This window comes from Oryzias latipes, chromosome 6, assembly GCF_053564925.1.
Source record: "Oryzias latipes strain Hd-rR chromosome 6, Olatipes_Hd-rR_3.1".
In the NCBI taxonomy this organism is placed as follows: Eukaryota; Metazoa; Chordata; class Actinopteri; order Beloniformes; family Adrianichthyidae; genus Oryzias; species Oryzias latipes.
The window spans coordinates 20,069,238-20,087,740 of record NC_136242.1 but is presented as its reverse complement, the minus strand read 5'-3'; the positions used below and the strand labels follow the sequence as shown (position 1 = coordinate 20,087,740).

The 18,503-nt window shown below is 38.6% G+C and overlaps 1 protein-coding gene across 1 annotated transcript; it reads right to left on the bottom strand.

Annotated features, from left to right (window-relative positions):
* Nucleotides 1–64: 64 nt before the first annotated feature.
* LOC101155027 (proprotein convertase subtilisin/kexin type 5) lies at nucleotides 65–17,386 on the bottom strand. Its single transcript, XM_023955796.2, has 16 exons — nucleotides 17,074–17,386; nucleotides 14,875–15,078; nucleotides 14,729–14,797; nucleotides 14,529–14,571; nucleotides 12,403–12,548; nucleotides 11,139–11,330; nucleotides 7,174–7,260; nucleotides 6,898–7,096; nucleotides 6,585–6,808; nucleotides 6,253–6,495; nucleotides 3,562–3,807; nucleotides 1,995–2,190; nucleotides 1,466–1,671; nucleotides 1,272–1,372; nucleotides 791–962; nucleotides 65–713 (listed from the first exon to the last, which is right to left on the bottom strand). Exons 1-16 carry the CDS (start codon nucleotides 17,255–17,257, stop codon nucleotides 337–339), a joined length of 2,889 nt encoding a protein of 962 aa, XP_023811564.1. The 5' UTR covers nucleotides 17,258–17,386; the 3' UTR covers nucleotides 65–336.
* Between the last annotated feature and the right edge of the window lie 1,117 nt (nucleotides 17,387–18,503).

Below are 18,503 nucleotides of genomic sequence, written 5' to 3'. Positions count from 1 at the left end.
GCTATCAAATGTGGTCTCATCAATGATGATATCAGTCATTCTTTGTGTACAATCCAATCGACGGTTTCACAAATCCTTCTTTAATATCCAGTTCAAAAAGGCCATAGGAACACATTTATACAAATTTACAATACATGGTTTTCTTACACTGCTTGATCACTTGTCTAACAATTTGCTTTATAAAGATACAGGCACTTTAATTAATAAAAATTGATACTTCCACGTGAAAGCATACAAAGTAAAAGTCCACAATGAACATAAACTAAATTACTTTGAAATGTTCTTTCCTTGCTGATGCAGAGCACCCAAAATACGTCCTGTACACTCCGGAAACATCTAAGACTGACCAGGGAAAGAGTTTTCAACTCCATCCGGGCCTGTGTCTTGCTCGTGTATGAAGCTGTAGCGCCGGAACACTGATCCACCCCTGCTGGTGTACACCACATCCACCTCGTCTCCACTGTCCGGCTCAGGCACCCCGTGGGGCATGTTGATGTTGGGGTTGCTGTTCAGACTCTCGTAGCTCCGTTTCCAGCAAAGCCTCTTTCTGGTGTAAGCCTTCATCAGAGCAAACAAAGCCAGGGCCAATCCGGCAGACAGCATCAGGGCAACAGGCAAAGCAGCTGAGGTGTGCTTCAGATCTCTGGCGGACATGCTCATGTCTGTCGCTTGGCCGCCTCTTGATTGCAATTGTGGGGCCTCCACGCAAAGAGCTGGAAATGAGAAGACGACTTTATTTTGGACTGCTCATTGTCAAAACACCTGAGGGGGTTCCTTCTTCAACCGTTACCTGAGCGGCTGTCACAAACACAGCAGTTGGTGGAGTTGTCTTCAGCCCGACAGCAGCGAGCACAACGGTTTTCAACAGCGTGGAGGGCAAAGTCTCTGTGGCAAGTCAGGCACTGGTCTGGTTTAGGGCCGAAGCAGTGCCTGCAGGAGGTGTCACAGAGCTCACAAGTCTCCTGCAAAGAAAAAATAACACCTATAGAATCATTTAAAGATACAAATTCAATTTTTAGGTTTGTGTATCTTTCAAACAGAGTGACACAAATCTGTGTATTGAGCTAAATATATATATATAGAGAGAGAGAGAGAGAGAGAGAGAGAGAAAATGATTTTCAACTATCCAAGTTTAGAAATTTTGGTTACCACTAATCATTAAAATATATATATAAATACAAATCTGACTCCTAAGTTGGACTATCAAAACAAAACAAAAAAAGTTTTGAAGGACAAACATGCCCCAAAATACGTCAGTCAGGTGAGCACACCTGTTCAGAGAAGTATTGTCCCTCCTCACAGCGCGGATAGCAAACTTTGTCCTTTAAAATGTTGCCCCAGTCGCATGTCAGGCAGCTCTGAGGCGAGGAATCTTTAGATGCAGTCATATAAAAAAAGTCAAACAAATACAATAAATGTTGACGCACTGCAAAGATAAATATTGGTTTCATTTCCTTCTCCGTACCAGTGCAGGTCAGGCAGCTGGTGTGACACTGTTTACAGCTCTCCTCCATTTGATAAAAGCGGGGAGGACAGCGCTCAACACAAAGCCTGGTTCCTTGGACCTCCAGGAGAGGAGCTGGACAGGTTCTGCAGGACTCCGGACCTGCTCCGGTGCAAAGCTCGCACGACTCATCGCATTTCTGACAGTGGAATCCCTCCTTGTAATATCTGTGGAAACATACCATGTGATCAGCAAAATCTTCTTTTGACTTTTATTCTTAGTTAGTACAGAAATGATCAGATCAGAGGTTAAAAAACCTACATCGAGTTTAAGACCAAACCTGCTATGCAGAAATAGTAGTAATGCAATATTTCATGTTATAAAAATATGAATACATCAATATTATAAAAACGAAAAATATGTTTTTTACATGCTAAAAATACAAGGCTAAATATTATTACTGCTTTGTAAGAAGTTTGGGATTTGTTTCTAACTTATACATTGTCTTTCCCGATTAAATACAACAATGGTTTGAGCTTTTGTTTGCTACCCAGTGGGACAGTGTGTGAGACAGAGTTGATAAAGCCTCAGGTATCCTGAAGAACAAGTAAGACAGTCTCTTGGAGAAGCTGCAGTGCAAGTGGAACAAGCGTGGTCACACGGCAAACAAAATCCCAGTTCCTGTCCATCAGCTTCCTGCTTTGCATTGTATGTACCACTTGGACATCCTGTCACACAGCTGCCATCTAGAAAATAGCAAAGACAACAAAAAGGCATTATCAATAGAGAGTGATAAAGAAGAGAAGACTTTAGTTGTTCTTGTTTTGCTGGAATTTATTGGTTTTGTGAAAGTCATACATTGTTTTGCGTTCGAGGTCTCTTCAGTTTAGCTTTCCTTTTCTGTTCCTTCAGTGTCTTTATCACACCAAGCTTCTGTCACCATTCAGTGCAGAAACGTTTGTGAATGACTAAGAACTGCTTTCCACAATCTGCCCTCTCATATTTTTTTTTTTCCATAAAATCTTATTGGTTTTGGTCATGTCTAAGTTTGACACTTTTCGTTGTCCATTTTCTTAACCCGCTATATTCTTTTCGGGATCACGGGGTTGCTGGAGCCTGTCCCGGCTACAGTGGGACACACCCCGGAGAGGTTGCGAATCCATCTCAGGGCTTAATTTGCCATCTATTAGTTTTTATTTACCAGATTAGCCTCAATCTGCACTCTGGTTTTCCATTATCCGCTTCCAAAAACACAAATTGACTTTTAAAAAGCTCATCTAAATTGTAAAACAGAGAGGCTGTGCATTTTGGTGGATTGTCTTTGTTATAAATCTCAGCTGTAATGTCACATTTAATGCAAAATGAATGTGACACGATTATTTTTTCTTCAGTTTATTTATAATAGTAAAATGTAAGTTATTAGCACCATGCAAAGGCCATTTATTTTCCACTTTTTATGGTGAATTTAAAATACAATTAAAGGTCCTGATGATTCATTGATTCATTTTTTAATTTTGTGTGCTATAAAATATATGTGCAATACACATATGTGTATATTTATACATACTGTATGTGTGTGTTTAAATTCTGTTTTTATAAGACTTTTAATACATAATTTAACTGAATTATCATTTGTTTATATTTTCATATAATTTAAGACATGCTTTTTGAAAATAATATGTTTGAGGAAAAAATATTGCTGAAATGTATTTTGGCTTCATCCCTATCTGACATTTAGTGTAATTCTTTTTTCTTATATAATATTTGGATTTACTAAACCAATGACCAATCCAGATGTTGCTGTTATGTCATAAATTTGGTTTTAGCAAAGGCGAATTTGAAAAAAAGTCATTGCTACGCAGAAACTTTCCAAGGTCCAGAGAGGACGTTAGCTGCTCAGACTACAAGACAAAAGCCATGACTCAGACTGAAGTTACATTATTCATCAGGCATCAAGACTGTTATCAAGTCCCAGAAGACTTTACAGCTCGAAGATAAATGATTCTGCTCTGTTATCTCAGAGCGTAATGAATGCTGCTTTAACTAATCAGTTTTGTGCTGATTTTTGAAAATGCGTCCTCTGTGCATTCACTTAAACATTAGCTAAAACTGCTCACTGTGTAAATATCGGGGGATGGCGCAGGTCTGGCACTCATTGTGGCCGGGTCCCTCACAGGAGTAACAGTGCTGGTGGCACCCCATGCATGTGAACTGGTCGTCATGGAGGTAGGTCCTTGGTGGGCACGCCGTGTCACCCGTCACACCGCACAGTAATGTGTTTGGATCCAGCACGAGTCCCTTCTCACACTGGGTGCACTGGTTTGGATCTGGGCCTGAGCAACTCATGCATGTTTGGTGACATTCTGAAAAATAACCAGACAAGTTAGACCACCTCACAAAAAAGTCATACTGGAAGTGTGCATTAAAGTTACAATTGTGTTGTAATGGTTTGGGGTTATACATCTGTTACACACAAAGATCATAAAGGCCACCACTATAAAAGCTTCAAATAAAATGTATGGAAAATTTGCTGACAGCTTTGTGAGCTCATTGATGTGGCAGATAGGGTTAAAAAATACAGAATGAACATAATGGAGGATAAATGTTTAATTTGTGAGCACAGAGACTAGAGTATAAATGAATAAATACTTTGACGTCAAAACTTTGGATCACATACTGTGTATGTAGTCAGGCTAAGCTAAACCTGAAACTCAGGTGTAAATGAGACACCTTTGTGTCAACACACCATTAAAGTTGGTTTAATGACCTACCATGGATTGTTTCATAATTCCCAATCTAAATTATTTATGTTACCTGTGTCTGAAATGTACTCATTTCCCACATGTTGCTTTAGTTATACATACATGACTCAATTATAAATTATATTTAAGTCTACAAATAAAAAAGACGTTTATTAAGAATAACTTCCTGTCGAGGAGTCAATATTTAGTATGGAGTTGCTAGAATAAATATTTGACATGAACCAATGCTCAGTACATGGAACAGCAGGTGGATGAGAACAGTTTTTTCAGTAGACTGGAAGTGCATTAGTTGTAGTTTGTGTATTGAGGTTTTTATAGCCATTAGATCTTTTAAGAATTTTCTCTGCTTAAGTTGGATTTGGTCAAACGATATGTATCTTCTGCTTTGGTAAACTATGTTTTTTCTATTACCTTGGGAACCTAAAAAAATCTTTTTTTACTTTACACCTTAGTCAGAACTGCCCTCATGGGTGGAAATGGGCTGTCTGCAGGGAAATAATGGGCAAATCTATACAGGGCACACAGGTTTTATTTTTAAGTTTGTAGAACACTCAGAGAGCCCACAGCGAGAATATGTTCAACCATGTTTCTTTAACCCCTTGTGCTATCTTAGATGACCCCACCCTTACTTTGATGTGTTCTTCCTATCATGTCAAAGTGGATAAAGGTGGAAAGATTTCATGTAATCCATGGACACCAGTGAGGATCACAAATCATTGAAGAAAAAAGGTTCAGAACACTGTCTAGTGGGTCTAGATGACCCAACGTTGAAGTGCCTAGGATAGCACAAGGGTTACACGGGCATGCTCCAGGCGACAAGTTGTAGCGAACGCTTAAACAACACATAAGGGTAAGTAAGAGTGAAGTGGGTGAGAAGCACATTGTACGGATTTTTCATTTTTCAATCTTCCCCAGAACCCCTGCGCACTGAGCTAGGGGCCCGTTGGTGCTGTTAAGCTACTTGTGCAAGCTCTTTGCAGCCGGACAGTTGGAAATGATGAAATCTGAAAATTTGAGCGTAGTTTGTGTGGGGCATCCTTCAGGCACTTACGTTTCACCTGCAAACCCGTGCATGCAGCATTTGTGCGCAGTCAGTAAGGAGCCAGTGGACTCAACTTACTAATGACTAGAGTGTGGTGTAAAGGGTACTGTACAACAGCCTCCTCCACACATCATAAGTGCATGTAACTGACACTATTCTTACAAATACTTCATGATACATTTACAACCGGCACGACAATTGAACATTTCATTTTCATGACATCCCTTAACCCTTACACTGAGGTCAGGTCAAAATTGACCCGTGAGAAAATGGGTCAATTTTGACACAAACACAATATAAGGGTTAAGGTGGCCTAACGGGCCACAGTGAACGACACACCTGCACCCCCTTTAAGATGCGGCCGCACCTATCCAAGATCCTCTACGAGCCCAGACGAACCAAAAACTGAATTTAGTTTACAAAATATTATGTAGACAGAGACTGTTACATGCAGGGGTTTTTCCACTGTTTTTTTTCCTCCTGCCTCTGCATTTGCTGCATGGGTTGCATATGCTTCCTGTGAGTGAAGACACCTGGTGGAGACCTGGCGAGCTGTGCAATCAGGCCCCAGAGCCAGCCACCAGGCACCAGCATATAAGCTCCTGTGGATCACTTGAGAGCAGAGATCTTTCTGGATCACAACCTAGATGAATGTGAACAGCTCTTTATGTTGGAGAGTGTGGGAGGTTTACGACTGGGTACCCTGTACACCACATGTAGCTTTCTTTCTGTTAAACACACTAGGTAAGTTGGTTGTTGCCACCTCTTGTATGTTTCATCCCCTCTTTGTAGATAAGTCAGTGAGACTTTTGTTTTCTGGTTCTGTTCTAGAGCAGTGATAGTTCACTGTGTTTTGTTTTCTTTATTTCATTCCTTTGGCCCAACCTTGGTCCCTACCTCCCCTCCTCTTAAATATAAACTCTTAAATGTCATTCATTGTGTGTGTTTAAGATACTAATATGTGAAAATGTGTATTTATGACATTAAAAATCAACGAGGCTCACCTTGACACTCCACAGCTGTTGCCTCATAGTATGTACCAGTGGGACATTCAAGGAGACATGCACCTTTATATAGCTTTGGACTGAAAGTTGCACAGGTCTCACAATCATCTGCCTCGGGGCCTGAACAGCTGTCGCAGGTAGGGTGGCACTGACCACAGCGACCCTCCTCCATGTCTTCATAATAACCCTCGGGACACCCAGCCTTACAAAACCCATTGAGCATTAAGTAGAGGAAAGAGCACTCTGTAATGAAATACAAGAAAGGGGTGAAAAGATCAGTAAGTCATCAGTTTTCCTCGAAATCAGTAGCATTCCGAAACATAGGAACTCACTGAAACAGTTCTTTTCATCAGTGCACACATCACAGTGGGGAGGACAGTGTCTGCAGGTGCCATCTTCTGCAGGGTATGTGCGCAAAGAACAGTTCAGGCCACATGTACCAGCATCTAAGAAGTGGCCTTCAGGACAAGACAGACACTGAGTTTTCGTCTCATCACAAGTCAGACAGGAGCTATCACACGGTTCACAAGTCCCATCTGGACCTTCAAAGGAACCACTGTAAGGGAAATCAGGAGACAGAAAATTAAAAAATGAGAAGGAACTGCAACATTTCAGAGCTTTCTGTTTTTAAATCCAAGTGCTTACTCTGGGCAACTCGACCAGCACTGTCCCAGATGGAGAAAAGGCTTGTTGGTGTCTTTGGAGCAGCTGATGCAGTTATCCATAGTGTCCAAGCACTCCTCGCAGTTTGATGAGCAGTCCTCACATTGTTGACGGACAGGGTTTAGATAGGAGCCTGAGGGACACTGCCGTACACAAGAACCCACCTTATCCAGGTAATATCCTGTGACATGCAAAGTGTGCATAATGTAAAATGTGAAACAGACGGATGTTTTGGGTCAGTGTAGTAACTGTCAATACCTTTGGAACAAGAAGAACAATACTGGCCCTCTTGACCAAAGCAGGTGTTGCAGGTAGTGTTGCACTTGCGACATTCACGAAGTTTCCCTGAAATGAATCGGTGAGCATTAACACAAACCTGATCCAAACTGGGATAACACTCCATCTATTAAAGTAAAATCATATGCAACATCAGACCATTTAAAATATTTACATATTGTAAAAAACTGTTGTAAAAAGCTCTAGATGTATGCATTTATATTATTTATAGGACAAATAAACAAACTGCTAAAATGATCCGTTACCTCCTTTAGGGTTGGGATGTTTCACAGCTTTTTTAACTTTGCATCCCTTTTAAAGATTATTTGTTTTATTATATCACTCTCACAATTTGAAGTTAAGGAACTGCTTAGATCATTTGCTATATATTTGCTTTCATAATTGATCAAACTGAATAAGTGATGTGGATTGTAATTTGTTGTGTTCAGCAAAACTAACTTCCTGTGAGACCCCATGAAAGCACTCGGTAGGATGTAACAAGAATGGTGTTCAAATATATGCAGTTTTAAGTGTTAACCCTATCTTTAATATCAGCCAAACAATGGCCTGATATGATTTAAATTTGTTGTTCCATTTTAGAGCCGTATATGAACTTAGTTTGTTAAAATGTCTTTAATAGAAATTGGTTTCAATTTCTATTTATTAAATAAATTTAAATTTATGTCTTAGATCTTTATTCGTGTTGCATTGTTTGATTCGGGCCAGAGTGAGTAGTGAAAGATGGAGAGCTTAGTTTAGTTACCGTAATCTTTTTTTTTTTTATCCTCTTTAATAGAGTAGGCTGTGTTGGAAACATTTAATCCAGGTATGTTCATTGTGTTTGCTCATTAAACCTGCAGCATTTTCTAAATCCACATAAAAAAGTCTATGTTACTGCCTCAGAATCATCAATAAGCCTTAAACATTCCAGACCTAAACTTTCATGCTGGATAATGAATGTATTGAATCCATAAAGAGATTCAGGTTTCTAAGCCAACAGGAAGTTGGCTTGGTGAGAAAGTCTTTACATTACAGTCGTTGGTGAGGATAAGAGTGAGTGTGTTGAGATATTCACAATCATTTGCCCTTGATGGTAGGCCAATTGAAAGCATTATTCATGTAAGCCATAAATATTCAATCTTAACATTCATAATATTATTTTCTGTATGTTTTTTTCTATTTTGGTCTTTATACGTGTAAAAACAACTGCACTCACCTCCTCTGATGTCTACAGCTGCATTGCTCCAAAAAACCAAAGGTGAATCATGTGGCTTTTTGGTCTACTCTCTAAAGACTCTGACTACAAGTCCATAATCCTAATTGTCTCCCTTTAAGTTAGGGACATTTGGATGAGGAAGAGTAGAAATATGATGTTGCTTTTCAAGAATTTCTGTTCCAGGACATTGTTTGTCACTGCATTGCTGTCACTAAAGCATCAGGATGTACTAGATGTGATATTCTCTTCTGAATGATGAGCCAATGAACATAGATTTCATTTGTTTCTCTTTAAGCCACTTTCTATTCCGTGACATTGTTCTTGCTGACCGGGTTTACATGCATCTCACAGTGAATGTTCTTACATCATGAAACGACCAATCCTTTACAGAACTTTGAATTATAGATTTTAGCTGTTTAAATCAACCAGGTTGAATTTTCAGCTCTTTTTCTTTCAGCTGTATTCGTATCTTCTTGTTCCTCCAAAAGCTGCCTTTGTTTAAGTGTTGTAGCCTGTGACGGAACAGCCTGTTCCTATTTCAGTTTTTAGGCATGCCGATGATGCAGAGGAACTTCAGGTAGCTTTAGATCTTTTGATCTTTGAGATGAAGTCGATACAGTATTTGGGGGCTAAACACTTTTATCCACTTTTTTTGTTGCTTTTTCTACACATTTTTTTTTACAGATTTTTTTCTATACATTTTTTAATTCAAGAATGTACATGTTGAGTAAAATCCCTTACAGGGCCTATATCATGCTATTATTAAGCCTCTCAGAGCAAATTACATCCATATATATACTAATATATTACCTTTGGCATACAAAGAACATTTTTTTAATGAAATATGGGTTATTTTTGCAGCTCATTTTTCTATCCAGAAGTAAGACGACTCGATCTCTGAGGCTTCGGCTTTGTGTGGTTGCCGCCCATTTTGTGATGTCAATCTAGACTTGATCTTATTATTCGCAATGCTTTCCCCATAGCCTTTACTGTAAGTTTTTCCGTTGTGAATAGATCTGTTGAATCTTCCATGGATCTTTGATAACAGATCTCAGTTTTTTTTGCTTTTGCTAAAACACAGTGAAGTGTCCAACCTGTTTCTCAGATTCCAGACTAAGGACAATGGTTCACAGGTCATTTGCCCGTTTTGCAGCTATCCACATAGAAAGAGGTTCCAAGTATTAGCGTTTTAAACAACCAATATTTTGCTATCGTGCTCAGCCTATTTCCTTTTGTCTATCCCCATCAGCTGGGGGGGTGGGGGGTTATGTGTAGATCTGGGGAGGGGGCTTTGTTTTAATTCCGTGCTTGTTTTATAATAATTATTTTGTCTTGTTTAGTGCAAAACACTTTGCATTTGTTTTTTTATTTTTATTTACACATTATTTTTATTTCACAGGGCAACTATCCATTCATTCATTCATTCATTCATTCATTCATTCATCATTCATTCATTCATTCATTCATTCATTCATTCATTCATTCATTCATCATTCATTCATTCATTCATTCATTCATTCATTCATTCATTCATTCATTCATTCATTCGTAAAGCACCTTCCACCACCATTCAAGGAGCCCCAAAGTGCTGTCCAGAATATTACCTTAATAAATAATAAAACGCTAAAACGATCAAAACATTAAAACAAAAATTAAGAACATGATGATAAAAAGATAACAACTGCTGAACAAAACATTAAAAACATAATAAAAGGTCAGACAGGCAGAACCCATGGTATGGTAGTGGTGGTTTAGGTTTAAAACCCCAAGAAGATAGTCTTAATAGCCGGTGGCAGTTTGTTCCAGAGATTAGGAGCCAACACAGAAAATGCAGGGAACTTGCCTTTAATTCTCAGAACCAGAAGCACACACTGGTCCAAAGAGCACAGAGGCTTTGGGAGGATATATTTTAAAAGCAAACTAAAGAGGTAAGCGGGAGTAGTACCTGCCTGTGAACCTAAAAACAAGAATTTTAATAAAATCAAAAATTTAACCAGCAGCCATTTCAATGAGACCAGGATCAGGGTTATTTGCACCACAGATAAATCAAGCCGCTGCTTTCTGAACCAGCTGCAGCTTCACCATCGACGCAACCCTTCGTACAAGGAGCTGCAATAATTTAGCCTGGACAAAACAGAAGCATGTGTAACAGTTTCAAGGTTTGGCTTTGATAGGAGAGACTTGATCCTAGCCAAATGTCGCAGAGGAAAAAAGCATTTAGTTGGAGGTCCAGTTTCAAGGTAGCATCAAGTCTCACTTGATTTGTAACTACTGACTACCAGGCTTTGAATCCTCTGATAATGCAATTCCATGCTTAAAAGCATTTTCAAACTTGTTCTAATCTAAGGAGTATGAGGTTTCCTTAGTAATGCTGCTGCCTGGAAATCTTTTTAGCTGTTAGTCACGGCCCACACGTGTCTATCAAACTGTCTTACCCAGCTCCACTCTGTCTTGGTTCGAAGAAAATAAGAGAAATACTTTTCTGGTGATACAAAGAAAAAAAACATTCTAACCCCAAGAACTTTAACTTTAAGATGAGTTTGTCTCATATAATCAAACTGCTAAATAAATACATAAAATATCTTTGCTTATTTTAGTCAAAAATGGAAGGATGTTCATAGACTGAAGTGCATTTGGTTACAGTGTCTTAAGCTTATCCTCTCAAATATCAAATTTTTAAATTTCATTTTTTTTTTAAATCATGACTAGCAGCTAAATGTGGGTCACTCACCATCATAGTATTTTCCCGCTCCACAGCTAACGTAACACCCTCTGGGAGAAGGGAGAGTCCCACCAAGACAAACGTCACATTCTGCTGAAGAAGGACCATGGCATGTGTGGCAGGAGTAGTGACAAGGTTGACAGCGCCACTCACTGGAGTCAGCAAAGGTTTGCGGTGGACATTGTTTCTTACATTCTCCTCCTGATGCGGCATGAAAATATAAGCAATGACACAATGATCATAAATCCCTGCAGCGCAGTATCTGTTTTTCCAAGACAACATTTCACAAAAAACTAGCAGAGACAACAGAGCACAGTATAGTACAGGGGTCTGCAACCTTAAAGTCCTAAAGAGCCATTCCGATCAATTTCCTACAACCCAGTAGGAGCCACAAAGTCTTTATTTACCCTTTAGAAAAATAAGACACTGATTTGCATTTATGTAAAACAATGATAAAAATAAATAATGTAAAAAATGTTTGACTGGTGAACTTCGAATCTGCACCCCGTGTGGATTGTTGGAGCATTCTGGGTACTGTAGTCAGGATCCTGGTGGCGTGATGTGGACATGAGGTATGAGGACATGAGGAAGGTCTTATTTATCTAGCTGTTTTGTTTCACGTGATGTGCTGTATATGTTACTTTTTTTATAGAAACATTTTAATATTCTTTAACCAGACAGCCTAAAAGGAGGGGTCACATGTAGCTCCGGAGCCTAAGGTTACAGACCCCTGGAATAGAAGAAGTAATTCAGTTTTTTATGCATTTGTTCTTTCCTCTTTTGGTTAAAATCCCTCAACAGTGTGTTCTTCCAGAAATACTGCCTTTCCAAATTCCATCTAAGTGCCAACGCACAGAATAAAGACCCAGATTTCTATGAAGCTGGACATTCTGATTGGAGAGAAGATTTAATTTGAACTGTGGTGACATTTTCATTACTTTTCTAAACTTACACTCTGAATATTTATATTATTCAGAGAAAATGTTCACTTTGTTTTAACCCTTAAAGTATGAAAGTTTGATGGCTATGTTTTACAGTATTCATTTCTTATTTAATTATTTCTACAGAACATGTTCCCTATCCTAACTCCAAGTTTGCACACGAATCATACATTTGAATATATTTTCTTACAATATTTAAACCCAATTTGCAACCCAAATGAAGACTTAAGGGCTTCTATTTGTTTTGCCATACAGGGGAACAGTGATCTGAGCTCATAATATAAGTAAAAAACACATTAAAACAAGCTGTGATTGAGTTTTGATACTGGTACCAGTGAGGAAGTAATCAGGCTGACAGGCCAGGCAGTGAGTGCTGTTTCTGCAGTCTTCACATGGTGCGGGGCAGGACACACAGATTCCACTGCTGTGATCTAAGAAGGTGCTCCAAGGGCAATGTCTGCGGCACTGGTGTCTGGAACTGTTCACATATTCTCAGCTCATAATTCTTTACAATGATTATATTTTTTAAATGAAATGAAAAATATTCCAGAGAAAATGGCAGCCTGCTGCTTTAAGCAGCCCTTGTTCACATGACTCTGAGGTTTGCTGAATTGAAGCCAGAGATCCCAACATGCATTGCACAATTCACTGCACACCTGCAGCTTTATTGTTGACTTCAAACACTCTCCTACCAAAAAGTGCATTCAATCAAACAAAAGCAACGAAAAGGCAAAGACAAAAACATTAGGTTGGCTGTTTCTTTCAGTTTGCTGTGGTTCTGTTCTTCTTTGGATGTTCAGTGGTTAATATATTTGTTGCCCTAAATATTCTCATCAGCCCTTAATTTTATTTAAATAAAAAGTTTAGACACTAAAAATGTTAAACTACAAGACGAACAATTCAAATGAAGGTAAATAAGATATAAGCAGAGTTTTCTGATATACCAGCACCTCTAATATCCCCCTTTCAGTCACCCTCGTCAAAGAGAGACTCAGTACCAGCAGATCAAACTCGGCTCCACTGGGTTGCCTTGGATCTGGTGCTAAGATGCGGCAATCGTTTGAGGAACAGCTGGAGGCGTCAGACTACATCCATCAACTTGCTCACAAAAGCAGCAGAGTCCAGGATCCGTCTCAAGCTAGGAAACGGTGACCCTCTCAAGAATCTCCAGGATGTTTAAGAAACCCTCCGAACAAATATTAGACCGTGCATTCCAGACAAGCACATTTGCATTTTCCCCTGGGTTTTTCTGTGTGAGCCTTTCACTGCAGCGACAGCGAAGCAGTGAAAAAAACGGAGCTGTTTGTTGTATTCAGATGGAAAAAAATGGGAGGACACTGAAAAAAGGAGCTAAATTATACTAATAGTGGTTAGCTGCACGTAGTTTTGCCTAATTTAGCTGTACTTGCCTGGCACCTTGGGGAGAATAGTAAATGCCAACAAATGCCAAGTGTCCATTACGCTGTGATTCTCTCCAGTAAGCAGTGCTTCATGCAGGATTAGCACTGACCTCACTTATTCAAAGCCATGCTTAAATTCCCTATATATTACATGAAACTGCAATATCATTAAAATTAACTTTTTAGAACAGATATTTTTTTTCTGATGCCAAGAAATGACTTACGGAGTAAAACAGCTCCTTCAGAATAAAACTACTTTTAGTATTCACTGCACAGACTGCAGGAATAAATCTAATTTTATATAACTGAAGCATTTTTTCCTCACAAAAAAACCTAAAGACAGTAAGTTTTTTTTTTTTTAAATTGGTACATTTTCTGTTTAGTTTTTGTTTGCAGTGATCCTGATGAGGAGTTGGTGAAGTCAGGAGTGTAAAGGAATTCTAACACACTGACTCAGCTAGCTTACAAACAATCTTTTATTCTCTGTTTTTCTGTCTCTTTCCTCATAATTTTACTCTGCTGGGTCTCTACAGAGCTCCAATCGTGGCTCAGGTAACAGCGTGTGACTGAAACCTCAGATAACTTAACTCACACAATACCAGGAGGCCTAAAGTCAGGGGAAAATGACACAATTGGTGGTTTGTTCTGGCTTTTTAACCACTGTTGCTCATTGGATTCAAAAGATAAGGCTGTGTAAAAAGGAACTCAGGTTGAATTTGTTTTAAGGTGTAGAAAAAGCGTAAGCTGGACAAGAATGAGGCATAATATTGACTTTAAACCCATTTAAAGTAAAATACAATGCTCCTTTGAGGCTTCTTTGCAATCATTTTAATGTCAAATTGAACAAACGAAAAATATAACTCTAATTTATGTAATTCTTTGACTCAATTTAGATAAAATAAAAACTCTATTTTTCAAAATGTATGGCGAGACCTGTTCATTATTTAACACTTAAAAGGAAAACAAATCAAGACTTTGTACGTTCTAACAGGTAACAAGAGAACAGGAAAAAAGACTTCTTTAGAAAATATGGCAGAATGAAAAAAAAAAAGACTCACAGAACGTAACCTTGAACACAGCTGTAGCAGATCTCAGGGTTTTCTGGACAAAGGAGAAAAGGCGATTAATTAGAATTCCTCTGCAGATGCAAACTGCATGGCACACCATCATCTTGAGCTTTTTTAACCCCCCCGTGATCCACTCTACTTTAAGTGGACAAGCAACTCCTCTGTGTGTCTGCTATAGAAAGCCCCTTTACCTGAAGAACATGTTTCACAGCCGCTTTCACAGTCTATGCACTCGCCTGTATCAGGATCCTCCACCTGCCCTGAAAAACAGAGACACAACAATGGAAGCCACTCTTTTATGTTTCAATTCAAACACGGCGTCTGGTTTTAGATGTACCTTTGTCACACAGTGGTGGCTGGCAGACGCCATTCTGGAGTTCATAGTACTCACGACATTTGGCACATATGTTACCATCTGTACAGAGTTCACAATTGGATATGCAGGGCAGGCAGGCGTAATGACCCCTGTCAGGATAGAACCCCCTGGGACAGTGGATACGACAGCGACCTTGGTGGAGGAAACGCTCCAGTCCATCTTCATCTGTGAAGCAGAAGAGGCAAAGGGGGGCTTATCATCAGGGTTTTCATGAATATATCTCTACTACATAAACAAACCTGTTAATACTTAAAAAACACAGAATCGGTTCATCATATTCATGTGTTTCTTAAATCCTCAGCATGTTTTAAACTTTTTTTTTTCATTGTTTCAACTCATTTGATCAGGTTCTTGCATTCTTCCATAAAAACTCACATTGGCAATTAACAAATTTGATCCAAAGATGGAATGAATATCTTTCCAAAAAAAATACAAAGAGCTGTTTTTTAATTTTTAAATATTGTTGTTATATTATATAATATGTTATATTATATATTAATATAATATAATATTTTATTATATAATATGTTATGTTATATAATATTGTTTTTAAATATTATTGTTGTTCGTCCACACACATAAAAACAACAGCTTTTGCTGCTTTTCTGTCAACAATCAGCAGCAAATTCACCTTAAGGTACCAATAGTATCACAGAATGAATTTTAGGAGATATAACACAAGACACTTTTTTATTTCCCAAGATTTTGATTTTTTAAATATGTTAAATTTTCAACTTTTATCCTTTGCTAGATTGGTAAATTGCTGAATTGCCGATGTTACTTTTGAACGTTGTTAAAAAGAGATTTGGACTTAAAAAGACATTTTTAAAGACATTTCTTTAAGAAAATTTTCTGTAAAACACTGCTCTTAACACAAATTTTGTATTTCAGAAACCTCTAAAAAAAGTGACACTTTTTAGTTCAATTGGAAATAGCAAACGTTATGCATTTTCTTTTAATATATTTATTCACACCTTTTATTTCAAAAAGATGATATTTACAAATCAAATCCTGTAAATAAATAAAAAAATCAATTGGTTGGTTAAAACCCACTTTAAATTTGTCTGTATAAAATCTCAGCACAGAAATGAAGAACAAACAAACGCGTAACCTAAATGAAATAAAAGAAAATATATTAAACTAATCTCTCTTGAGTAACTCAAGGAGAAAAACAGCTGGTTGATGCAAACAGCTAAAGATAGGGTTTCTAACAGATACAGGGAGATTTCTCCGTGACCAGTGATCCGCCAAACAAAAGTAATCAGGAGGACAAGAGAGATTAGGGCTGTGGGCACAAAACGAGCCTGCGAGGGCCCCCATGATTAATACTCTGCCACAAGCTGGCCTGAGCCGGAGCACCTGAGGTATCTTCCAACACTTAGTGTACAGCACAGTTGTCAACAGCATTACTGCGCAAACCTTGTGTGAGAGTAAGGGGCTGCAAACTGCATCTTTTCAGACACCTCCTCCTTCCATCAAATAGGGTTTCATTGGACTGCACCAATTAATCAAAACATCTTAAGTATTAATTTAAAAAAAAGAGTCATTATAAACTATAATTGGTTTTGATGAAGTCCAAAAGAGTAATGTGTGTTTTAAATGAACAGCAATGACCAACTTGTAGCCCAAGGGGATAGTTTTCCCCCCTCTCTGAATAACAAAGGCCCCATTCTGACATGATCAGATTACACAGTGTAAAAGGAAGAAAAATGATCACACCTTGGTTTTCTTTCTTTCTTTTTTTTTCTTTTAAAAACCTGGTTCAAAGGTGTGCCTGTATAGCAGAAAAACCAACAACCTTTATAAATGTTTAACATGAACTCGTAAACCAGAATGCCTCTCCTTGAGAAAAAAAAAAGCCTTTGATAACCAGTGAATAGTTCTTTAAAAATAAAAGATCAAGATGCAGGGGGGGGGGTCACAGCACAAAACAGGCAGGAGCCAATTTCAAATTTTGAGCACAATAAAACAATGCATTAACGTCAAACTTGTATAAAACAAAAATGAAAGAAAGTAAAATAAGACGTCAATTCCAACATTAAGAAAAAATATACTACCCTTTTTCCCTTTTTTGTATTCATTAAACCCATCAACAAAATGTTTGAACCTTATTTTTCCCCCTTTCTTTTCTGTAAAGTCCCTCAGAAAACGAGCACTCACAGACTCCACAGGTCGTGCACTGGAACAGCTCGCGTCCGTCGCACTCGGCGCAGGTGTGATGGCACAGCACGCACTGGCTTTTAAACCCAAACTGCCCGCTCGCACACCGAGACGAGGCTTCACATCCGACGATTTCGACACACAGGGCGAGGAAGACGGCCAGCGAGGCGACGAGGTGCCTCATGGCTGCCGTGGCGGTGAGGGGAGGCGGGCTGACAAAGGCGCAGTCTCCGTGCTGCAGGTAGGCTGCTGCGTCGATGAGTGCGCCTCTGTGGCTCCAGCCCTCTGATGATAACTTGCTGGACCAGTTCACTTACTCACAGACCTTCACTTTTTGAAAACTCACACGAGCATGATTGATTTGTAATAGCAAATATTCACAAAATTCTTTGCACTAGTTTGAATCATGAATTGTTTTAGTCTTATAAAACAAACGTCTAAGGGGGAATGATGATCAAAATGGTGTTTTTATGTTCTTGTGGCATTTTTCACATGATGATGGACATATTTAAATAAAAATGAAGATTAAATTGCATTTCTGACTATTACTTTATTCGGAAATTTGTAAATCAGAAACAGGTAAAAATGCCTTTTGAAAAAGCTTGGAGTTGCTAAAATGGGCCACAAGCACCCTTCTTCTCTGCTCCATTCCGATGCATCAAATTGTAGATTGTAGATTCATTAACGTCCTTGTCCGGGCTGGCATCTGACAAACTCTACAGCTGGATAGCTCTAATAGGGCTCGCCATTTTGTTTTGCTCTTGTAATGTTAGGTTGGGGGTGTGGGATGCTTTAAGTTAATGGAAGTGTGTGTTTTCAGAGTATAGGGATGCCACAATTCTTCTCAATCAAAAACCAAACTACATGTTATGCCATTAAACCGAATCGTGAGGAAAGTGAATCGTTGCATCCCCACTGCATACCGGTTTACATTGAAATCGTTAAACACGTGCTGTGCGAAAGATAAGAAGGATTTAGTATAGTTTTGCTTTATTGCATTGCATCAGGCTTAGAATGAGCCAACTGAAGATTTTTTCTCATTATTTGCTATTTAGCAAATAAACTAAGGATTTTTAGTTTGTAGTTGTTGTTTTGTAATGCACACATCGTTTATCAAACAAACGTGATCCAAAGACTGAAGAACCAAATTGTGGGGAAAGTAAATCATTGCAACTGTAAAACAGTGAGCCATCAGTAGGGAGGGGAAGGGTGGTGGGGTTGCCTTTTTCTAACAGTCCCGCCCACAACTCAGAGGGGAATTTGTAATAAACTCTTGCCATTCTGCAGAAACTGTCCTAGAAAACAACCCTTTATTTTAGCAAAAAAAAAAAAAAAACATAATAAAAAAGAGCACTGGGGAAACAATAGATCAACAGATGATCAGAGTGGGACTTTAAAATAGAACAAAATATGACATTAGAGCTGGTTAT

Coding starts and splice junctions, on each gene's coding strand:
- LOC101155027 (XM_023955796.2), bottom strand. CDS start 17,257: ATGAGGCACCTCGTCGCCTCGCTGGCCGTCTTCCTCGCCCTGTGTGTC. Junction 14,572..14,728: donor CTGTGAAACATGTTCTTCAG/GTAAAGGGGCTT, acceptor TCCTTTGTCCAG/AAAACCCTGAGATCTGCTAC. Junction 6,496..6,584: donor TGATGAAAAGAACTGTTTCA/GTGAGTTCCTAT, acceptor ATTTCATTACAG/AGTGCTCTTTCCTCTACTTA.